This window comes from Bubalus bubalis, chromosome 22, assembly GCF_019923935.1.
Source record: "Bubalus bubalis isolate 160015118507 breed Murrah chromosome 22, NDDB_SH_1, whole genome shotgun sequence".
NCBI lineage: Eukaryota > Metazoa > Chordata > Mammalia > Artiodactyla > Bovidae > Bubalus > Bubalus bubalis.
Window position 1 is genome coordinate 24,451,912 of NC_059178.1, and position 25,184 is coordinate 24,477,095.

The window sequence follows — 25,184 nt, forward strand, 5'->3', positions numbered from 1 at the left end:
CTTCACCAAAATTACCTCTATTCCTATACAGTTCTGAGTTTTTAACATCTCCCTTGCTTCACATGTTAAAGCTTCACACGTTAAAGCCTCAAACTGGCAGTAACAAGCCTGTGGGAAAGAAGCATTGTTCTCTCTTTAAATACTGTGTCAACTGCTACAAAAGACCTCTTTTGATTGTGACTGACTTAAATATGTAAACATTTGGGCTTACAGCGATTTGGGCCTTTTTGACTAAGCAGGATGTTAAAAACAAAAAGCCAAAATCAAGGCAGCATCTTCTGACAGCCTCTTCAGGGGCCAGAGACTTGGCAAGACCTTTGGTAGTCAGAAACATCCAGCATCTGCCAACCCAGAGGCTTTGGATCAATCCAACTGCTCTCAGCTTCCCTGGAGGACAGCACAGACGAGCACCCACCCTCCCTATTATACTCAACAATCTCTTTTCTTTGCCAAGTTAACAATACTATGGCCTAGCCAAATAGTTCCTTCAGGTACACCTGAGTTCTAAAGGTGTGGCATTCATGCATTGCAGATTTCAAAAGCCTGGAAACTGGCATAATTCCTCATATGCCTCATACATTTTCTTTCTTCCTTCCTTCTCTTTTTCGTTCTTTCCTTCCTGCCCATCCTCCTCCTCCCACTTCCCTCCATCTTTCTCTTTCTTCTTTTTTACATGCTTTCCAAGATAATTTACTTTGCAAAAAGAAAAATTACCAACTGACTCACAAGCCAGTGGCCCCCATTTGACCCCATAACAGGATTCAGTGAAAGACAACTGTAAGTGAGACTTCTCAGGTTTTTGTTCATTACCTGGGGTCAGGAGCCAACAAATGACCTAATGTTCTCATTGCGGAGGGAAAGTTGTTCCTTTTGGGGCACTACAGTCAGCTCAAGGAGGTTTTGTTGAGGCTCCCAACTAAGGTTCTGGGCCCTCACAGACACTATCAGCTGATACCAAGCCCACTCATCATTACCATTCCCTCCCTTTTACTTGACAAATGTGTTGCAATTATTTGGCCTAGAGTGAGTCTTCATGTAGAAAACCTATTCTAATTTTCTTTGCTTAAAGAGAGCTTTGGGCAAAAGGATGATGAATGTGGAGGGTTTTAAATGACCAGTGGATGCTTGTGTTGAGTAGTTTTAAAATCTGTCAATAGCACTGTGCTAACCACATTCAAATGGGGAGCAGGACACTTCCACTGAATTTGTGAACAAGGGCTACATTACCCATAGGTTCCTCTGTGCTCCATTCTAACTGGGAAGCTGGTCTGACAAGAAACTGATTCTTTGTTAGGGTGTCTTAATTCTTGATCTCAATCTCATCACCTCCCTCACCATCCTTTCCACCTGTCTTTTATGTAAGGAGACATCTTGGATTTTTACATTGGTTAAGTACCATTTCCCAAAACACCAAGATTCTGAACTTTTGAAGGATGGTATCTCCAAATTCCTTGTGTATTCAGCCTTTGACAGGAGGTACAGGAAAAAATGTGTAAAGAAGAAAGAACAGCATAGGACTCGCGTTTCTCTTTTAAACTAGATTTAGTCCTGAAAAGTAGCTTTTATGTGGATAGGACCCATGGAGTACAGGATTCTGTAACAGGTGTGACTGAGTATCCCTATGATAAGTTTTGACTTGTTGTTATTCAGTCGCTCAGTCATATCCAACTCTTTTTGACCCCATGGACTGCAGCACGCCAGTCTCCTCTATCCTCCACTATCACCTGGAGTTTGCTCAAATTCTTGTCCATTGAGTTGATGATGCCATGCAACCATCTCATTCTCTGCCACCCTCTTCTCCTTTTGCCTTCAATCTTTCCCAGCATCAGGGTCTTTTCCAGTGAGTCGGCTCTTCACATCAGGTGGCCAAAGTATTGGAGCTTCAGCTTCAGCATCAGTCCTTCCAATGAATATTCAGGGTTGATTTCCTTTAGGGTTGACTGGTTTAACCTCCTTGCTGTCCAAAGGACTCTTAAGAGTCTTTTCTAGAACCACAATTCAAATGGATAAATGCTTCAGTGCTCAGCCTTCTTTATGGAGCAACTCTCACATCCATACATGACTATTGGGAAAACCATAGCTTTAATACAGACCTTTGTCGGCAAAGTGATATCTCGGCTTTTTACACTGTCTAGGCTTGTCACAGCTTTTCTTCCAAGGAGCAAGGGTCTTTATGATTTGTGTCTCAGATAACTGAACTTGCAGGAACAAAGCATGTGTGTTCTAAAGATACAAGACTCTGCTTAGTTTTTGTTGATGATTCATTTTGTTCAAATACACCTTCACCTGACAAGGGAGATGAGAATAAGCCTCCAAGATTTCCCATCTATTTCTTGATTTGTAATCTGCTGAACAGAAAAGTGGTGGGAGAGGGACAGAAAATCCTCTCATCAGACAAACTTGTTTCATAGAAAGAGCACAAAGCAACAGCAGAGGTGAATGCTCACAAGTGTCATTCCTCCTCCCTTCAGAACAGACACAGTATCCTGTCCCGTGCTGGTTGGTTCAGTCTTTGGTTTCATTGTTTTTCAATCCCTTGGCCAGAATATCAGCCAGTTCATTTCAGAATTTGTAATTATTACACATTTTGCCTTTAGGGCATGAAGGACCAAGGAAGTTTCAAGGCTGGAAACTGTCTTGAAGCCACTGGGTTCAGCTTTTAGGTTTTTACCATCCACCAGCAACTGATCCATTCATTTCAAAAACAGAAATAAATCCAGTGACTCCTTCTGTGTTCCTGTCAAACTTTTAAACAACAACTTGATCACACCCTTCGCCCAGAGGACACTCAGCACATGAAAGACATAAAGTGTTTCACAGAGCAGAACATTCTTTGAAAACTCTGGGTGGAATAAAGTGCTCGTTTAAGGAACTTAATTGAGAGAAGCAGTGCAACCCGGAGAGGGCTGCCTGAGTTCAAAGGCACCGCTTTTAATCCCAAACCATTTTAATTTTACCTTTCTTTCTTTCTGGGTGACTAACCTGCAAACTTCCACTCATCTCCTGCCAAGTCATTTTTCTTAAGAAGGTGGATACTTTACAGGATTCATAGCCAGGAGCCCTCTATCAGGAATGCTGGTGGTACGGATTTGGGTAGATAAAAACAGAGGCATGAGGAAAGTGGGTCTCTGTGATTTGCGTGCGCGGCAGACTCTGTCTCCGGCAAGTTTGCTCCAGTTGGAAACAATAAGGCGCTGGGCCTTCCTTGAGTCTGGAAATGTTATGCCTCTGGCAGCCCATGATCTTGGAGAGTGGAGCCAAGTGTTTTCATAGTCAGGATTTTGTGTCAGTGGAACAGGCAGGATGTCAACTGTTGGGAGGAAAGTCATCCAATTCACACACGTGCAGCTGGAGAGACAGCTCAGCTTCAGATGTCATTTAACATGTTGGCGGGTGAGCAAGAAGGCGGCAGAAGTGGCCTCCTAAAGCCAAGAAACTGCTGACTTTTGGGAGAATCACAGTGGCAGAATGGTTCTTGTTTTCACAGAGAGTACCAGAAAGGACATTCTTTCAGACTTTCACACTGGGCAGTTTTTCCTGTGACCCATTTCAGAAGTGTGAGTTGCTCAGTCGTGTCTGACTCTCTGCGATCTCATGGGCTATAGCCTACCAGGTTCCTCTGTCCATGGGGTTCTCTGGGCAAGAATACTGGAGTGGGTTGCCATTCTCTTCTCCAGAGCATCTTCACAATCCAAGAATTGAACCTAGGTCTCCTTCATTGCAGGCAGATTTTTCACCATCTGAGCCACCTATAAAATCACCATGCCTGATACCTTCCACAGAAGTAACTTTTTTTTTTAACTTTTTATCTTGTTTTATGGTATAGCCAATTAACAATGTTGTGATAGGTTCTAGTTTCAGGTAAACACCAGAGGGACTCAGCTGTGTGTGTGTGTGTGTGTGTGTGTGTGTGTGTGTGTGTTAGTTGTTCAGTCATGTCCAACTCTTTGCTACCCCAGACTGTAGCCCTTTAGGCTCCTCTGTCCGTGGAATTCTCCAGGACTATTGGAGTGGGTTGCCAGTTCCTTTCAGGTGGTCAGCAAAGGGACTCAGCCATACATATACATGTATCCATTCTCTCCCAAATTTGCTTCCCATCTGGGCTGCCACATAACATTGAGCAGAGTTCCCTGTGCTATACAGTAGGTCCTTGTAGGTGATTTATTTTATATGCAGCAGTGTGTACATGTTGACTCCAAACTCCCTAACTATCCCTCCCTCCCATCCTTCCTCACTGGCAACAACAAGTTCATCTTTAAGTCTGTAAGTCTGTTTCCGTTTTGTAAATAAGTTCATCTGATTCGTTTCTTTTTAGATCCTGCATATAAGGCATGTCACACGATATTTCTTCTTCTCTTACTACAGAAGTAACTTCTTGAAAACAGCAAACAGTGAGATGGACTGGCTTTTTTTGGCTGGCCTATCCTCATAAAATGAATGGCGAGCATCACATTTTTTTATTATTGTGATCATCCTAATAATTAACACGTATCAATTGTGCAGTCATTTTCTTGGTATTTACTCTCTAGGGGGGAAATAGACTGATTGAGATGATTATACCTTTTCCTTTTTGTGACTTCCAGTCTGTTCATTCATTATTTTTGAGGAACTAGAATACTGGTGTTAACTGGCTCTTACAGAGTTTCCAGGGAAGTTAAGAAAAAAACATATTATCTGGTTTATTAAATGTTGTATGGACCTTACTGCACTCTCCTTTAAGGCTGGCGTTATTGAATGTTAACTGAAAATCAACTGGCAAATAAACCATTGTAACATGGCATAATTATGAACCAGCCAAGAAAATACACCACTTCATACCCATTAGAACAGCTACTATAGAAAAAGTCAGAAAATCAGTGTTGGCAAGGATGTGGAGAAATTAAAAACTGTGCATTGTTGGTTGTAATATAAAATGGTACAGCTGCTAGGGAAAAGAGAATTACCACATAATTCAACAATTCTGCTTCTGGGTATGTACCCAGAACAAATGAAAGCAGAATCTCAAAGATGTATTTGTACACCCATGTTCACAGAAGAATTATTCACAATAGCCACAAAGTGGAACAAAGCCAAGTGTTTATCAATGGATTAAAAAATGAATACAATGTGGTATATACATATAATGGGATATTATTCAGCCTTAAATGGGAAGGGAATTCTGACACATGCTACAATATGGATGAACTTTGAAGACATCATGCTAAGTGAAATAAGCCAGCGACAAAAAGACAAATACTGTATAATTCTACTTACATGAGGGACTGAAAATAAATTTAGAGAGACGAAACGTGCAATAGTGGCTGCTAGAGGCTGGAGGGAAGGGAGGTGGGGTGAGGAGTTGTTTAATGGGTACAGAGTTTCAGTTGGGAAAGATGCAAAAGTTCTGGAGGGGGATGGTGGTGATGGCTGCCCAACCATGGAAACTAACTTAACCCCACTCAATCATATACTTGAAAGTTGTTAGTCAATTTTATGTTATGTGTATTTCCTCTGAATAAAAAATATTAGATCAGGAAGTTACTTTAAAAACTAAGTATCAAGTAGGGTAACATACACCTGATGCTGCCTTCTATAAACTCTTATATCTTGTTAAATCGTCATTTCCTGTCTGCTCTTGGAGCCAAGGAAACTTTCCAGAATTGTTTTAAATTACTTCAGACCCAGGCCTTCCCCTGCCCTGCCCCTTGTTTGAGAAAGAATTCGCTACTCCCCTGTCCTTCCCCACCCCTCTCACCTTCCATCAGCCCTCACCTCGCTGTAGGTGTCTTGAGCTATTTGGCTGAGAAACACCGATTGCATGGATGTCCATACAAAATGCTGTTATCAAGTTGTCTTGTATTTTATCTCGGGAGAAAGACCTTGGAGGAGATATTAAAGGCACAGGGAAAGATGATACTGGAGAACTCTAGATCTGAGCTGACTTTGCCCCAAAGGCTTTGTACCAAATTATCCCTATGATCAGATGATCAACAGAAGAATTACCAGGGAAAGGAGCTTTAATTTTAAGAGGAGCTTAATGGCATTTTAGTTTGTCTTCAGGTAAGAGCTATCCCTGGAAATTGTGGTTATGCAGGATTCAAGATAGTCTTGGTCCACGCTGGGTTGGGTTCCCTTCCCCCCGCCCCTTGTTTCAAAGAAAATTACAGCAAAGCAAGATATAACTGAATTGTTTCCTTACCCCTCACCAAGTTTACTGATCACTGTATGTAAGGATCCAAGCCATGGCAGACTGGGGCAGAAGGTGGACCCTGGATATCGATCTGGCTTTGAGAGCTGGTGCCTGTTGGTCCACTTCTAAACCTTCTCCAAATACGATTTCACATTCCATCCATATTGACCAGAGAGGAGGGATCGTGTTCTTTACACTAGAGCTATGGCGACTGATGCGCTGGCCTCCAGGGGCTACCTCCACAGATGGAGAGGATGAGACTGCCCGCTCCCTCCTGGCACACTCATGAAGAAAAGCAGAACGTGGTTTTGCTTCAAGAAACACCCTTAACTAATTCGTCTCTATCCCTCCAAGCTTCCGCAGGTTCACTCGCTCCAACAGTGTGACGACGGCCGTGCAGGCCGACCTGGACTTCCACGACAACCTGGAAAACTCTCTGGAGTCGATAGAGGACAATTCATGCCCTGGCCCGGTGGCCAGACAGTTCTCCCGGGATGCCAGCACCTCCACCGTCAGCATCCAGGGCTCAGGAAACCATTACCACGCCTGCGCGGTCGATGAGGACTTCGACGCGGACTTCGATCCTTCCATTCTGCCACCCCCGGACCCCTGGATTGACTCAATCACCGAAGACCCCCTGGAGGCCGTGCAGAGATCAGTGTGCCACCGGGACGGCCACTGGTTTCTGAAGCTTCTCCAGGCGGAACGGGACCGCATGGAAGGCTGGTGCCAGCAGATGGAGAGAGAAGAGCGGGAGAACAACCTTCCTGAGGAGAGTAAGTGTGGCGCCGCGTATGCGCATGCGCAAACGCCGGGGCTCTGGCCGGGGCATGAGGCGGGGCATCCAGGATGGGGCGGGGCGGGGCGGGGACACTTTCTTACTTCCCGTTGCGCTGAGCTGCTCATGTAGTCTCAGTTTCTGCAGCTCTGGGTCTAGGACTTTCGGCTCTGGACCATGCTGGAGTGCGCTGAGGCTTCTGAATGGTTCCTCTTTCCCCAAGACGCTCCCCCATTGGTGTTGCTCCTCAGGGAAGGAACAGTAATTCTAACTAGTTTAAAGATCCCTAGTTAGGCATCCCTAGTTAGGCATCCTTTGGGTATTTATAATCTTCCAAATGTACTACTTTCACTAACATACAAGATTAAAACGAGGCTGGTCGTGTCTAGGCCGGTAGACGCCACGCTTATTGACATTCTTAGCCCTGCTTAGCCCGCGCTTTCCTTCTTAGATGTAGGCAAATCTTCAGCTGCTAAAACAAGTAACACATTTCAATAGATTAAATAAATGATAAAGGATGGATAAGTTAAATAAATAATGGAGGCCTCCCTCACACACCGTTCTTTTCAAACTTGGCCTTTTAACAACAATCCTTGTTAACAATCGACAAAGAAGTTACCAGATGTCCGCAGTCCTGAGACATGTTTTGTACATTTCCAAAAACTGTGAAATTTTTGGAAAATAGTTTATAATCAGTGTGTATATCAATGCTGCATGTTTATTTCCCTGTGAAAGATGATTATTGAATGAACAGTGGATCTTCCTACTGATAATATATTTGAATCAGGGAAAATCAGTGGTAGGCGTCTAAGCCTGCCTTCATTTTGGGGTGGGAACCACCTGGAAGAGTATTGTCACGATGTGGCTTTTTAGATTTGTCTTTTAAGTCATCATTTAACTTTTTATCATGAAAATCTTAGAACACGTACAAAAGTAGAGCATTTATTATAATAACCACCCCCCCCATCTGCTTATCACCCAGTTCAGTGAGTGGCCAGTCTCAACTTCTCCCACTTCTCTTGTCATCATTTTTGCCAGAGGATCTTAAGGAAAATCCAAGACATCTCGTCGCTTCACTGTGCATCTCTGATAAGGACTTATCATCCCTAACAAAAACAATAATTTCTTAATAATGAGATCTAGAGCTTTCTGTAAATCATGTTCAGTTAACTTACTAAGTAAACCAAGCTAACTGTGTCAGGGAGCAGTGAGCTTTCCATAAGGGAAGTATTTTTATGAGAATGGAGACTGGAAAATAACAGTTCACAGGTTGTAGGATTTCTGCTCTGGATCTTGCTTTCAGCTCTTCTCTGCTCTTTCCTCCTCCAGACCCCTATCCACCCACTGACTAGCTTATTTGTTCCCTTTCAGAGCAGGTTAGAAAACCCATCAATATGCTTCTGTAATGTTCCTTTTGTTCTTTCATGATGAGTGTAAACAACTTAGCAGTGGAAAAGCAAACCTCCTTGACACTTGCCCCAATGGTCCGTGCCACTGCATGCTCACCTGGGTGTGGATCCACAGAGAACATGCTCTGTGCCCTGGTGACAGGGTTATGAAGCAACACCTAATAGCGGTGGGTGGGGGCAGGTTTCAATAAGAAAGTCTTCTATGTGTATATATATGCATGCTCAGTCATGTCTGACTCTTTTCAACCCTTTGGATTGTAGCCCGCCAGGCTCTTCTGTCCATGGGATTCTCCTGGCAAGAATACTGTAGTGGGTTGCCATTTCCTCCTCCAGGGGAACTTCCCAATCCAGAGATTGAACCCATGTCTCCTACATCTCCTGCACTATTAGGCAGGTTCTTTACCAACTGAGCTACTGGGAAGCCAAGAAAGTCTTAGCAGTTGCATTTTCTTATTCTCCTTTCCCCTTATGAGCAAACTCAAAGCCTAGTAAACTTTACTGGGATGTGGTAAACTTGCCCACATCTAAGGAGCAATGGCCTCGGGTGCCCTGCTCAACAGGCCAAGCTGTTTTGCAGATTTCAGGACATTCATTGCATTGATTCACACTTGTTCTAGCTTCCCCCAGTTAACTTCCAGTATGACCTGGGAAGCTGTTCATGTGGTGTTTTATTTTAATCTTATCTTTACTTCCCATATGAGACTAGATCTATTTCTCTCAACCCAGCTTTATAATGATGCATGAGGATAGCCAATGTATAAAGATTTAGGAGAATCTTCCTTGACACTTACATAGCTGGTAAGTGTAAGTTATGAAAACAAGTCAATGTATTTTGATGCAAGCATATGTATTTGAAAGGTGAAAATCATGCCAGAAAATCAGACTCTTATCCTGTGTTTGGAATGAAAGATAAGTGTATTTGTATCTTGAACATGAAGGAACTGCTCATTCATTCACTGTTCCAGAATGTTTACTTCAGATGTTATTTAAAATATTAATTTATTAAAAAATAAAGTAAAATATTGATTTATAAACAGGACTTATAAACCTATTCCATATGAAAATATTTTGTTATAACAAGATTGTTCTAATAATAATTTGCTCTTTGTACATGAAGTTACTGCTTGTCTTACCATTAAGAAGCCATACATCTTAAGGATGTTTTCTTTAGAATAGTGATTTTTTTAGCTCTACCTGTATTTTACAAGGTTGCTGCCTGGGGACGGGGTGGGGGAGGTGTGAGGGTCATGGCTGCAGAACAGGCAAAGATAACTAAGCATGGGAGTGGTTTTGGTGCTTTGCTTTAAAGCAGTCAACTGAGTAATCTTAGATGGCAAGTATGCAATGAGACCTGTTTCAGTGGGGAGTGAGTTTCCCTTTGTAGTTTGAAATATATTTCAATATCAGAGCCCCCTTTTCCTAGTTTAGAAAACATACACACCCAACACCAATAAAATAACAGGAAGAACAGTGAAGCTTTTTGATAAGGGCTCAGAGTTCTGTCTCCTCAGTCCCTGGAACAATGTCCCTCCCTACCAACCAAAAAGTTCCTCAGATTTCTCGAGTTCAGTTGGAAAACCAATCGTCTATAGTGAAAAGTCCAAATTATTAATTTTTCGAAATATTGTTTTAGAACTTTAGATCAAACAGCTAACACAAAGTTCAGAGGTAAATGCCTTTAATTGTGGTTTTGTAAATGTACCAAAGTGATTCAAATTAGAAATGTCTAAGGACTGCAAGGAGATCCAACCAGTCCATTCTAAAGGAGATCAGTCCTGGGTGTTCTTTGGAAGGAATGATGCTAAAGCTGAAACTCCAGTTCTTTGGCCACCTCATGCGAAGAGTTGACTCATTGGAAAAGACTCTGATGCTGGGAGGGATTGGGGGCAGGAGGAAAAGGGGACGACAGAGGATGAGATGGCTGGATGGCATCACCGACTCGATGGGCATGAATTTGAGTGAACTCCGGGAGTTGGTGATGGACAGGGAGGCCTGGCATGCTGCGATTCATGGGGTGGCAAAGAGTCGGACACAACTGAGCGACTGAGCTGAATGTCTGTTCATATAAGCCCATCTAGCCTACAAAAAAGGCTTCTCCTTCAGCTTGAGCCTCACGTTCTAGAAGTCTTTGCAGAATGCACCACCTTGGGCTGAACTGGGTGCTTCTGTAATAGCCGTACATTTGTCTGCCAGGTATTTCCAACATTATTTGATGATAATCTATGTATCTCTCTCCTCGACTGAAAAGTGAGGTCTGAGGACAGAAATTGTTCTTGTCTCATTCATCTTCATATCCCCATCCCTCTGACAGTTCTTGACATATAGCAGGGGATCGGTGAATACGTATTTGAATCCTGAAACTATTTTGGAAATTCTGTTTTACAGAAGTGTTTTCTTTAGCCAAACCTTTCTTCCTAAGTAGCTTACAAAATATTCAACAAGTAACTCGCTGCTATTGTTGCCCAAAGCTGGAAGGGGCAGCGCCTGGCAAAGTGGGGAGCCCTGCTGATCAGAACAGGGATCTGGTAGACAGATATGAACACCTAGCACCAAAAGGCTGGAAAGGACTTGTGTGTCTGTCAGTTGCCTGGACTAGATGAACCCGCATGTCCCTTCTAGCTCTTGGGACAAGATTCTACTCACAAGCACCTGAAGGCTTTCTCTGTCTTTCATGCTCTGGGATGTATGAAATGGAAACTCCTACCCTCTAGCGTACCAGAATTCTAAACAGCACAGAGGAGCATGCACATGCGCAGTCAGTCGCCAATTTCAAATGAGGCTAATGGAAATCACTGAGGATCTGACCAGAGAACAGGGAGAAAGCGAGAATACGAGCTCGTGAAAGAATATCCATCTTGTCCTCACAGTCCCCGGGGCCCGTGGGCTACAGGCCTTGACAGGTGTTGTTTTATTTGCCCTCAAAACAGCTCTCTGGCAGTCTCTTGTCCAAGGTCACAAAACACAGAAGCGCCTGGTGGAATAGATACAACATGAATAACATCTGACAAGACAATAACACTTTGTGTGTTCCTGAGTGCCTCCTCCAAAGCTCTCCATACATATCTGCCCCTGCCTCCTTGGCAACCTCACTTCTGTTCCGATAAGTGGGCCTGGGGTTGCAGAGGGCCTTTGTTTTAGTAAGTCTCTAATTTAACCTTTGCTTGTTTTTTTTTTAATAAGGGGGAGGGTAGTAAGGAAGGGGAGCCAGTTCTGTTTGGCAGGCATAGCCAATGTCTAAGTAACCGGCTTTTGAAAAAAAAAAAACCTGTGTACACAGAAAAAGAGCTTTGATAGATGGGTCAAGCACAGATCTATGTGTCTGCTCGTCAAACCACCTTTTGTGTTGAGTCCCAGACAGGAGGGTCATTCTTCAGGGTACGTGACGATGGTGGCTCCGTGAACAATCCCTCCCAGGAGAGCTGGTCTTCACCGTCAGCAGGGAAAGAAGCAGGATTGGGTGGGAGAAAGGACGATTCTAATCATACCTGCTTTATTTATCTTGTGGGGCCCCAGAATTATTCCATATTTTAAATATTTTTAAATGTTTGGTGAATGTGCTTAATGTCTCTGAATGGCCCACTTAAAAATGGTTGAAATGGTAGATCTTATGTATATTTCACCACACACACACAAAAATATCCCCCCTCCCCCAAAAATATTCTGCAGCAGCTGAAGGTATGTATTTGAATCAGACTTGCTACCATCACATCCATACTTATTCATCATGCTTATAGGAATGTAAGTTAAATATCTTCCTAAATTCAAAACACAGCATGTCCGTGGGGGAAAAAAAGAAGTTCGAAGCAGCAACCGTCTGCTCTGGGACCTCCCTGGTGGTCCAGTGATTAAGACTCTGCTTCCAGTGCAGAGGGTGTGTGTTTGATCCCGGCTGGGGAACTAAGATCCCGCAGACTGCGTGGCACAGTCTCCCTCCCCCTGTAAAGAAGCAACTGCTTGATGGGAACCTGAGATTCAGATTTGGGGCCTGGGTTGGTTGCAGTCACCCTTCTCTATAAGAGAGTTGAAGTAACAAAGTGATAGTCGCTCAATCACATCCAACTCTTTGTGACCCCATGAACTGTAGCCCTCCAGGCTCCACAGTCCATGGAATTTCCCAGGCAAGAATACTGGAGCGGGTAACTGTTTCCTTCTCCAGGAATCTTCCTGACCCAGGGATCAAACCTGGGTCTCCTGTATTGCAGGAGGACTCTTTACCATCAGAGCCACCAGGGAAGCCCGGAAGAAAAAAAAAAGAGTCATCCAATTTGCAGTAATTATTCAGTGATCAGTTATTTTATGCTGCTATCATCCTAGTTCTGACTGCTGCTTCCTGGGGATCTTGTTTGTGGCCTTCCAGGACTGGAAAACACTGCTTTCCCCAAAACTGGACAAATGTACTTAAGGAAGTCCAGAAAGAAAACAAACACTTACAGTCACGGCTCTCCAAAAGTCAAGCTATAAATTCTTCGGGTGTGGGGAGCTATCCTTTTTCCTGATAAAATGAAAGCAGCATGAAGACTTTTGTTCTTGGGTTAAACCTTCCTCCCTAACAGTCGATGGTAGGTTTCTGGCTCAATAACAAAACTAAAAGAAATCTGCAGTGAGCAAGGGAGCTGTAGCAGCTGACAGAATGTTCCCGCAGCTCTCGAAGTAAACTGACCCGAGCTTGTCTCAGACAATGGGCCCTTGTGTGAAACAGCTGTCCCAGGGAGATGTTCCCTCACGCTGTAGGAGAGGGCCTGCATGTTACAGGGATCCGTCTGGTTTTATCTGACCAGGACGAAACACCCAGATGGAGCGCAGGGCTCCCACCAGGAATGCAGTCCAGCACCACCGGCTCCAAACATGGGCTCAGGTTTCAGTGGCCCCAGGATGAAATATACTGGTTGATTGTGCTTGGAAATCTAGCTTTGCCTCCTGAACTGTGGACAACTTCTATGTGGAATTTTCAGGCTTTATCTGAAATGAACGGATAAACCCAAAGCGTGTATGGGAGGGAGGCAGATTAGTAACACTTTCATTTTGCCTGGTAATAGCATCCCCCTTTACTGAAATTTGACCTTGAGTCCCCTAGAAGGCCTGGGAGCCTTGGCAGCGAACGTTGGGCTGGTAATGAAACCTGAAATGGGGTTTGCCAGGTTTCAGGTTGAGTTACAGTGGGGAAGCTGTGTACAGTCATTGCCTCACCCATTGGCGGGTGCCATCCCAAGCTTGCTCTGCCCAGGGTTCCTGTGGCCTCTCTGCAGCCTGAGGACTGGTGGGTGGCAGGCACAGGAGCATGCTGTGATTTCTTCAGATCAGCTGCCTCAAGCCTTGAGTGCTTCTAAGTGGGTAAGGTGGGTGCATCCTAGCTCCTTCCGGTTCTAGTCTCATCTTTCCTTTGAATTGATCTTCAAAAGGTTCCTCCCCACCTCCATGCCCCAACATACACACACATGCACACACACACACAGGCTTACATGTTTTTTAAGGTCTGACCAACCTGAAATTAGTGACCACAAAGGAAATGGCAGTCATGAAAAGAAAACTGGGTGCAATGTGTCCTATGTTTAACCTTCCAGAATGCTGGGTGCGTTTTGCTTTGCACAGTGCTGGGCACAAAGAGGAAGGCGTTGGTGCTAGTCTGGGCATCCTTTTGCAGGTGTGTTTTACTGGGAGTGATCTGAGGCTGAGAGGCTCAGAGGCATGAAGGCAGGGAGAGGTAGAGATGGGCAGAGGGAAGCAGGACCATGACTGGAAGCAGCTTTCCTGGTGCTGTTCTCAATGTTCTAGACATCTCTACTCAACAGAAAGGCAGTGATTGCAGAGAGAGGACTTGCCTCATGGAGCACAATTCCCCATTGCTTTCTCTAACCATAACTATTTCTGTGGAAGATCATTGGAATGGACGTTAAATGCAGTTTTTAGTCCTTCCATATTCCCAAGGGAAATGTTAACACATTTCATCTCATTCCAGTTTCAAAGGCTCAAAAACTGTATCTGTCTATGTGATGTAGATGCTGTTACTAGTTCCTGGCTGATGTAAATGGAGACATGGATGGGAACATAAGCATCTTTTACAAGTAGGACTCCTGGAGTAAGAGTTGGGGAAAAATAAAATTAGCTGAGTGTTTGAATACTTGCTCTTTACAAACAAAATAATATTTCCCCCAGGGCTTAGCCCCATGGAAGCTCTGGTTTTAGTCCACGAGATAATTTCTTCTTGAGAATTCTATTCTTTGTTCATTAACCTTTAATAAATTCATCATTCTTTATTCATTTAAGTTTTGGCTCCTTTAAGAAAAAAAAAAAAAAAAAGTGCTTTTGTTACATTCAGAGCAGCCCTTGTCAGCCAGGAATGAAACAGATCCATGTTTTCTGTGGAGACCTTTTATTGACAGCAGCTCTGGATCACAAATGTATTTGAGAAACAGCTGGGCAGTTGGTTGGCAAAATTCTTTTCCACGAGGACACACTTGTAAATAAAAACGTCTCCGCATGGATAATCTGACTTGAAATCACACAGATTTTGGTCTGACAAATCCACATGACTTTGGAGTAAGTGGGTGGATCCACTCTTTTAAAACTTCCTTTTTCCTCCTCGCTCCTAAAGTCTAAACCATCGTGGCGGGAGGCCAAGTGAGTAGAAAGAAGTCAAAAGTTGACAATAAGGAGGTTTAATTCATCCAGAGGCATGTTCCGCTTTATCCCAAACAGCCTGGCTCTTCCAGCCAGAGTCAGCACAGCTAGTATTATAAACAGAAAACCACTAGGAACAATCTTGCCTAGGAAATCCCATGGACAGAGGAGCCTGGTGGGCTACTGTCCATAGGGTTGCAAAGAGTCGGACATGACTAAAGCTACTGAGCACACAAGAGGAACAATAACCCAACCAAGACTGTATTAGCTAATTAATTAATCAAGATTGTAATGAAAAAGTGGTGCTGGACACAGTAAAATCTTAAAGAGGTAGAATGCTTAAGGCCTGGAATCTTACCATTACTTTTTCAGGTTAACATAAAGTTTACAGATGAGTCAGTTCACTTTGAAACTTACTCCTTCTACAGGATATCAGGAGTTCCGTTGGCTCAGTCTATGCCATCGAGGGGCTCCTGGTCTGGTTAGAAAGCCAGACAAATAGATGATGCTGGAAAGAATTTGGAGAGGGCAGAGATAGAGCTGTGCACAGGAATTTGAGGTGCAAAGACAGGGAGAGGTTAAAGGGGTGGGGCCATTGGGCGGGGTCAATGTGGGCCCAAGGCAGGAGGCACCCTCAGTTCAGTGTTTAGCCTGAGCAAAAGCAGTGTGGAGAGACCAGCTTTGGGAAATTGGGGGCCTAAGGCATCATAGGAATGAACAGAGGTGAGGTTAAATAGGTGGCCCATTAAAAGGAGTTTCTCGCTTATCTCAGGGATGATAGAGGAGCACAGAACAGTTTTAAGCATGAGAATTGTATGAGATAAGAACACCCTCTGGCTCCCTCAACAAAGCCAAACCTCCAAACTGGTGAGGAGGGCTGCTGGAGCCTTTAGCCCTAACTGTAAGCAACTAGAGTCGCCTGAAGGGGATGTGGATTTGGGGACACAAATCCAAAGAGGTGTCTAGCAAGTGCTCAGACATGCTACACCAGGGGCTGGTATAACCCCAGTTACAAATTTGAGCAAAATAAACCTCTTTTACAGAATAGCTGAACCCAGGAGCATGGATGAGATCACTCACAGGAGTCAAGGGAAGTAGACTCAGGACCGAGTTTTGTGTTCAACATTCCAGAGGTAGAGGGAAGAGGGAAGCCAGGCCAGGACCAGAGAGCCCTGTGAGTACCCAGGGGGCTGAGATTCCCTTGTGCCAAACACAGAGGACCAGAAGTGGGGGGAGGGCAGGGACAGCCAGACTGAAGGGAGGCAGGACCGCTGGGAGCTGAGAATGCAGAGAGCAAAGGAGTCTGCCCTTTGAAGAATCCAGCATCTACCAGGATGTATTCATATGCTCTGGCTGCCGTGACAAAGTACCACCTGGTGGTCTGACCAACAGAAATTTTTTTGGTCATAGTTTTGTAGGCTAGAAGGCTGAGATCAAGACGCCGGTTTCTCCCAAGGCCTCTCCCCTTGGTTTGGTCTTCCCTCTGTGTGTATCTACATCCTAACTCCACTGTCTTATAAGAACACCAGTTATATTGGATGAGGGCTTACCTTAATGACCTTGCTTTAACTTAAGTACAGGTTTGAAGGCCAAATACAGTCCCGATCAGAGGTTCTTGAGGTTAGGATTTGAACAGATGACTTTGGGGAGGACAGAAGTCAGCCCATAACAGGGGAGGAGAGGGATTTTAGGTTAGCTAGAGGGGATTACAAGATGGGGGAGGACTTTTCCCTTAGGATGGGAGAGACTTGAGGCAGCTCCCAGGTCTCTCAGGTAAAGCTCTCAAGAGGGGCTGAGATGGAAGAGCAACCAGGAGGGAGTGGGACCAAGGATACAGGGAGATGGGAAGGGTGGATGTGGAGAGCTATTTAGCACAGGGGTGGTTGTCAATCTTGAGCTGATTCCATCAGGAATGAATGGCAGTACTTCGGGCACCTGACATCTCTGATGCTGGCCGCATCACTGCTCATCCATCATGCAAAACCTCCCCTCTTTAGAGCTTTAGGGGACCATGGGGGTGGGCAAGTGTCAGGAGAGGCAGAACACTGAGAATATTCATGCCTGGTTCCTTCCGTTTTCTTCATCTCATAGGAGACAAGGTTTTTGCTGAAGACAAGGAAGCAGGGATTCAGTTGCCAGTGAATGAGAGTCAGAAAAGGAGGGTCAGGGAGGGAGTGGACCAAGACCATCTCCAAGGACTAATGATCAACAGCAAGAGACACACTGAGTTTGGAGTCCACGGATTTGAATGGCTCTAAACCATGTGGCGAAACACAGTTCCATGAGAAGGGAGGGCCCTGCACTCTGCAGGCCAGCAGAGTGTATCTGGTCTGCTCTGTACTTGAAGATGGACCTTATTTGCCTGGAGCAACTGTGGCTCCCAGGGAGAATCTGATCTTTGATTTTGCAGGTTTCTTTTCTGCACAGGCTCCAACAGAGTGGTCTAGGCATCCTTGGTTAAGATCCTGTCTTCTCTGTGTGTCTCTGTCAGTCAGTTAACCACGGTTCTAGCTCTGATAGGTGGGGAGCTATGCCAGACTCTACAGATAGGGATGAAAATCTGGGGCCCTGAAGAATTGTTATGGATTCCTTATCTACACAGAGACATGATTAAAGACATGATACACCCTCTCCTTGACACTTGTCTAGGTCTCCCTGCATGGCAGCCACCAAAAAAGAGGACATTCAATCAGTCCACACTGTTGGGAAGAGAGTTTGGAGTGTGAAGATTCACAGGAGAAATAATCCCCTGTTTGGGAATATGTCACCTTTTGTTTCCCCGGTAAATGACCAAGAATGTCGAAAGGATATAGGAGTTATAATTCCTGCTACAGCCTAAGGATTTTCATACACAATTTCATCAAATCTACAGTCTACAATCCTAGGAAGATAGTATTATGATCACTCAGCAGATAAAGAGGGCAGAGTCTGAGTATAATAAATTCTCTCAGGATCTGTAGCTGATAAATGGCATTTCAGATTCCAGTGCCTGTGCTTTTTCTACTATGTTACACAGAGGAAGTTAGACAGGCAAGGAAGCAGACCAGGTGAATTAGGTGTAGGCAGCTGAGTCTGGGAGGTGTTCACCTAGTCTGACCGCTGTAGGACCTTCACCACTGGTGGGACAGCCAGATGGACTCCTTTGAATTGATAGGTAGTGTCCAGGTTGAAGATATAAAAAAATATGTCTGTTCTGCTCTTTCTCTCTTTTTTTTTTTTTAAGAGCTGAGAGTTCCATTTATTATTTATGTATTTATTTTTGGCTGCGCTGGATCTCTGTGGCTCTGTGCGGGTTTTCTCTAGTTGTGGCAAGCAGGGTTACTCTTCATTGTGGTGGCTGGGCTTCTCATTGCTGTGGCTTCTCTTGTTGTGGGGCATAGGTTCTAGGGTGTGTGGGCTTCAGTAGCTGCAGTACATGGGCTCAGCAGTGTGGTGCACACAAGCTTAGCTGCTCTGCAGCATGTGGAATTTTCCCAGACCAGAGATGGAACCTATGTCCCCTTCTTTGGCAGGTGGATTCTTATCCAGTGCACCACTGGGGAAGTCCTCTGCTCTGTTTCTGAGTTCTAACATGCTGATGGGGGAGCTGGCATAGTCGGGAAGCACTGGATGTTTGACTGCTTCCAGTCCCAGTATTTCTAAGTGAATGAATGAGTTTCCAGACTCCCCATGGACTGTCCCTGCACCAGCTTTTATGGAGACTCCACATATCTTTGCAGCCTCCTCTGGGGCTGTTTTGGCCTTGGCGTTGAGGGCCAGCCCAGTCCCTGCAAAGTTAATTGCCGCCACATACAGTAAAAAAAAAATGGGGCTTTTTCGGTGGCTCAGACGGTAAAGAACCCACCTGTAATACAGAAGACCTGGGTTCGATCCCGTTTTACATATAAGAAAACAGAGATTAGGTGACCTGTCCAGAGCAATGGATGGTAAGTTTTCCAGAGAGGACCCTCAGCCAACTCAGGGCCTGACCCTTTAGCTTCTGTGGTACCCTGTTTCCCCATGTCGTTTCTGCTTTGGGATGTTGAGAGATGAAGGGAGGTGACTATGTATAAAATAGATAACTGATGAGAACCTATTGCATAGCACAGGGAACTCTACTCAATGCTCTTTGGTGACCTGAAATGGGGAGGAAATCTAAAAAGGGGAATATATGTATATGTATGGCTGATTCACTTTGCTGTACAGCAGAAACCAACACAATATTTTAAAGCAACTTTACTCCAATAAATTTTTTAAATTAAAAAAGAAAAAGGAGGAAGGCCTCACAGACATGATGGATCAATTAAAGAGGAAAATGCAACCATCCCAAAAGATTCTAAAAGCAGACAGACTGAAAAAAATCCAACACTTAGGCCTGAAGAATTGTGCCAGGTGCTCTCAAGGAGGACCCCAGCTCTCCCTAGGGAGGTGGTCTCTGCACTTCAGCCTCACGGTTGACTGGTGACTTCCCAAGCCCAGAGATGCCCTGGTTATGTACGTGTGCGTGCTCAGTCACTTCAGTTGTGTCTCTTGTGACTATGGACTATAGTCCGCCTGGCTCCTCTGTCCATGGGGATTCTCCAGGCAAGAATACTGCAGTGGGTTGACATGCCCTCTTCCAGAGGATCTTCCTGACCCAGAAACGTGTGTGAACTATTTGGGTAGAGACCAGTGGTGGCCTGCCGGAACCATTATCCAGCCTGGCAGCCTTAAACTAACTGAGAAGCAATTGACCAGGAAACACTGAGGCAAACGACATTGCTTGTCCTTCTGTTGTCTTCTCAGTCTTTGTGGGGAATGAGGTCAAGAAAAGGAGATCTAATTCCACTCTGAGTCTCAGACACGGTAAAGTCAGAACAAAACTACAGCAGCAAAAACGTTGCTTCAGTCCCATAAAATCCGTCCCGGCCCCAGTGAAGAGTTTCAAGTGGACAAGAGCTTCAAGAGGCCCGCCTGCTCTGTTTTTCTCTGTGGCCGCCGCCATCTCCCCTTCCTTCCTGCCCAGTGGCGGTGGCGGGTGGCCGGGCTCCAGCCGCGCAGTCCCCACCAGGCGGAGCGAGTGCCTCTGGGATAATCTGGAGCTTGGGATGCTCAGAGATGCTCAGGGATGCTCCGGACAGAGGCTCCATCCCGCTCAGCTCGCCCACTGCTGGAAGGTTCTCCCCTTCGACTTCACTCAAGGCAAGAAGTAGCTGGCAAAGGGGAGGATTTTCAGCACAGTGCACAGGGAATTAAACCTCTCTGAACAATAACGCTGGTCCATGGAGTGTAAAAGCTGGGACAGTGCTGGCGTTCCCTAGGCAACGGGCTGAAAATGTTCGCTCCTTACAAAATCTTTGAATTGGCCAGGCTTTCTTTCCTGACAGTCCCAGTGGCTGAGCTCCAGAAAAATAAGGAAGGCCGTGGATGGGATTTGGTGAGTGCCATGAGATCCCTACCCCTGCAAGTCAGGGCTGCTTTCCTTGTGTTTGGATTCGGATTAGAAAAACAAGCTAGCAGACCATGACTGCTGACACAAATAAATCCCTAACCGGACTGGTAAACACTGGAAATTCATCTTTGCAGTAAAAGGGAAAAAACAAAGCAGAACTATTTGCCTCCTCTCCTGGTAACATCCATGGCTGTGATGGAAAACTGTTATCCCTAAGAAAGATGCCTGGTGAGCATGTGGGTTTTTCCAAGCTGGTTTTCTACTTTAACTCAGGAGTCTCTCTTGCACAGACGCGCAGAGCAACGGCACGACCTGGCTGTGTGTGTGTGTGTGTGTGTGTGCGCGCGCGCGGGCGCGCGTTCTGCATGCAGTCTTCCCTAATAACTATAGCGCAACTTCCTCTTTGCTTTGCCAGACTTAATCTCAACAATGAGACATTATGTGTAAACTTCTTGTCTGTTTGCTTTTTTCAGTTCTAGGGAAAATCCGAACCGCAGTGGGCAGTGCCCAACTTCTTATGGCCCAGAAATTCTACCAGTTCAGAGAACTGTGTGAAGAAAACCTGGTAGGTATCTTTCCCTATCAATACTAGTTTTCCCTGCTCCTCCCCATGAGAAGACCATGTGGTCAGACCAGTCCAACTAAAGTAGAACCAAGCCAGGGCTCATTGGACTCTCTTAACCTGAAAGAGAGAATTTTCTAATTAATCATATATTTCCTGCTTTTCTTAAAAATATTTATCTTTTAAAATAATGAAAAATATTAAATAATCTTTGAAGAATCCAATCAAGTTAAAACTCCATTTCCTTTTTTTTTTTTTTTCTGGTTGCTGAAGATTTTCTATTTTCCTGGCCTCCTGATTTTATTATTCTTACCCAATTGGAGCAGTCTGATATTTCAAAAATAATATTTCAGAAAAAAATCATTTTGGATAACGAGTTTCTTTCTGAAGTAGCCATTGGGGCCTTTTTCCTTATCAGAGTACTCTGTTTTAATTCAAGAACTGGAGGTGGAATGTGTCAGAAAGTGTAGGTTTGATCTCCATGAGAACAATGAATCATTCATCTTTCTTGGACACACAGAAATGAAATAAAGCAGAACAAACAGACAAAACCAGTATTAGCAGCAACAACATTTTTAAAAAACTGTCAGCAAAATGCAAGGCCAAGAACTTCCTCACATTTTTTTTTTTTTAATTCTGCCATCTCCACAAGTGTCATTCCACAAAAATAGCTTTTATTGGCCAATTAATGATCAAGCTGCATCTGTGTGCTCAGTCGCTCAGTTGCGTCCAACTCTTTGCGACCCTATAGACTGTAGCCTGCCAGGCTTCTCTGTCCATGAGATTCTCCAGGCAAGAATACTGGAGTGGATAGCCATTTCCTCCTCCAGAGGATACCCCCAACCCAGGGATGGAAACTGCATCTAAAATAAAGAAAATGAAAAGCAATTCTTTTAATCTTCTGGAAAGTTCAAAACACAATCATTTGTGATCTGATTGACCAAAACTATGATTTTTTTTTTTAGCATTCTAACCACATCTTGTTGTTAACAAGGACAAATACAGACTGAATGGGATTTGTCTAGATAAGACTCAACCAAGAATAGATATAAAGTCTGCACAAGTCAGTGCTCTTGTTCCCCTTCACCAGCCTTTTCTTTCTGAAACCTCTTTCCTGCCTCCTCACCCCCACCTCCCACACATATAGTTTGTTTTCCCCTTCCTCAGCAAAAATGACCTGGCCCGTCTTTCACCTTCTCAGAAATTCTATTCTGAATTATGAGATAATATATATTAGTAAATGTATTGATCAGTGATTTAACAAATATTTTATTGAGCTTCACTATGTGTTAGGTACAGAATTCCTTCTAAATTGTAAACTTGCTCACATGTCACAGATCTTAATTCATATTAAATTCATATTATTCTTTAACTCTTTAAATTAAAAAGTTCATATAAAGCCATATTTCTCAAACTGGCCTTCCTTATCTTTCTCATCCTCTGTCACCTCTGGCCTCCAAGTGACCTGGTTCAGACTGAAGCAGGTTTTGCAACTACTTTTGCTGGGTGTCACAGGAGCCACTGATTAAGAGACTGGCTGAGCACCCAAGCTCTTTCTCTCTGCTTCCCCATTCACCCCTTGGATGATGAGGGGGCAAAGAGATTCTTGGTGGGAAAGGAACAAATTTCCCATGTTACTGCAGAGTTAAATGCTATCAGTCTATGTATTAATGCACTAACACAGTTTAACAACAGGGCTTGGGACCTAGAAGGCTTTAATGAACTTCAGGTATAAGCAATTTAGCTTTTTTTTTTTTTTTTTGCAATTTAGCTTTTAATTACAAATAAGATAAGGTAATATATTGTGAGATCATAAAACTCCAGTTGACAAGTACTTTGTCAAAGTTATTATCTGTCTATTCTGAACCTAGATATTAAGAAACATTCGAGTTTACTATATCAAAATGCTACAGAGAAGCCCTCTTGTCAATTCAGGTGTCACTGGAATAGAGTTTAACAGTGAACCAAATACTTACAAATTTTAGAATTTAATTATTCCAATGAACTATGGGTAATTTTTAAAGTATAAGTTTATAAATACATTCTTGTATTTATTTTGAAATCAGACCAGTAATACTCATCCATCAAAAGGCTAAAAAGTATTTTTTCCAGTCTATTAACTTTGATGGTCACTGACCCTGTGCTTTCTGAAATTCTGATGCTGTCATTTCTTTAGGGTTGTTTTAAAAGTAAGAACGGGCCTCAAGTTATTATATGGCATGAGATTTCACAGTCTTTCCAATTGCCTGGGATACCCAGAGGTAACCAAATGGAACCTCAATAGAAACCTCTGATAAGTATGAGCCCCACCTATCTGCCCATGAATACCTTTAGCTATTGTTGCCGGTAGTAATACCTTCAGTCTCTTAGTTATGGTTTTTCTGTCTCAGATCATATAAATTCGTGGTTCCTACTCTAGTGCTTGTCAGGGATATGTGAATGAGGGCAAAGAAAGTCAATCCACACATCAAAGAATGTTTAATATTATCTAGCAAATGCACAGAAATCTATGTGTACATACAGACAAGTGTTCTCATGTTTGCTGTATTGTGTTATGGTCAATTTAAAACCAATTCATTTCCAAATGATTATGTCCTAGTACTTATATGATAAAATGACTTCCGATATTAGAAATATCTTAATTGTTAAGCACACAATACTTTGAAAATTTAATTCTTTTATTACTTATCACTTGTTTGCTCTATTATTTCACTCAATGTAAGTATTAAAATGAATCTTATTTAGATTCCTTATCTGTTCTCTGAGTATGTTGGATGCCATGGAGTCAAATACTGACTCTAATAACAATAGACTGTATTTTTTTTAATATGGTATTTTCATTTAAATATAGTTTTAAATGCATTTTGGCGTATAGCACACATTCTGGGTTTTTTCCAAATGTTTAGACTCCCCACCATACCATACTGATAGATGCTGTATTACAAAAGAATTTTACCTTGGCATTGAGAATCACTGACTCAAATGTGCATAAAATGACTGTATAAAATTATGGTTTGTAGTGGAATCTTTTTTTTTTTTAAAGCCAAATTCATAGAGAGAGTATAAAAGTGGTTGCCAAGGACTCAGGGGTGGGGGAAATGGAGGGGGTGTTGGTAGAATGATAAATATTTTCAGCTATAAAATGAATGAGGTCTGAAGATCTAATTAGAACATGGTGACTACGGTTGATAACACTGTATTGTCTAACTGAGCTTTGCTAAGAAAGAATAGAAGATAAATGTTCTCACACACACACACAAAAGGATAAAGATGTGATGTGAAGATGTGCTGCTTAACTCGATGGGGAAGTCCTTACTCAAGGTGTGTCTATATCAAATCATCACACGGTACATTCTAAATATCTTATAATCTTATTTGTCAATTCGTTCTTAATAAAGGTGAATATATAGAGGTATATATAATGTATGCACGTATGCTCGGTCGCTCAGTAGTGTCCGACTCTTTCAGACCCAATGGACTGTAGCCCGCCAAGCTTCTATGTCCATGGGATTCTCCAGGCAAGAATACTGGAGTGGATTCTCATGCCCTCCTCCAGGAGATCTTCCCCATCCAGGGATCGAACCCTTGTCTCTTATGTCTACTGCCGAGGCAGGTGGGTTCTTTACCGCTAGTGCCACCTAGGAAGCCCCATAAAACATATATACATATACCTATAAAATATAAAATAAATAAATAAAAGTACCATCAGTGAGGAGGGCATGGCAACCCACTCCAGTATTCTTGCCCAGAGAATCCCCATGGACAGAGGAGCCTGGCAGGCTACAATCCATGGTGTCACAAAGAGTCGGACACGACTGAGCGACTAAGCACAGCATAGCACCATCAGTAACTTCACTTTTCTCTCCTATCTGAAAACTAAAAGGAACTCATCCTCCTTTTGTTATTTGAAGTATTTGAAAATGCCGCGTTGATCCTGGGCTTGTCACAAACATCGCTTCTAAAGCGTGACTGTTTTTCTTTCTCTTGCACAGAATCCCAATGCTCATCCAAGGCCCACCTCTCAGGATCTGGCAGGGTTCTGGGACATGCTGCAGTTGTCCATAGAGAACATTAGTATGAAATTTGATGAACTTCATCAGTTAAAGGCCAATAATTGGAAACAGATGGATCCTCTTGACAAGAAGGTAGAACAATGTAGATTTTGTATGGTTCATTTAAAAACCTGCACAAACACTGGACAGTCTAAATAGGCTTCTGCTCTCAGTCTTGTTGTTTAC

General features: G+C 43.5%; 1 protein-coding gene across 9 annotated transcripts in view; it reads left to right on the plus strand.

The window, feature by feature from the left end:
• The window catches only part of DLGAP1 (DLG associated protein 1), a 785,192-nt gene that overhangs the window by 753,956 nt on the left and 6,052 nt on the right, over window positions 1–25,184 (plus strand). For all 9 annotated transcript variants that reach the window (XM_006071833.4, XM_044934621.2, XM_044934623.2 and 6 more), the window contains 3 exons: window positions 6,524–6,945; window positions 20,858–20,949; window positions 24,939–25,091. In XM_006071833.4, the coding sequence (XP_006071895.1) occupies window positions 6,524–6,945; window positions 20,858–20,949; window positions 24,939–25,091 (667 nt within the window). The remainder of the gene's footprint in view (window positions 1–6,523; window positions 6,946–20,857; window positions 20,950–24,938; window positions 25,092–25,184) is intronic.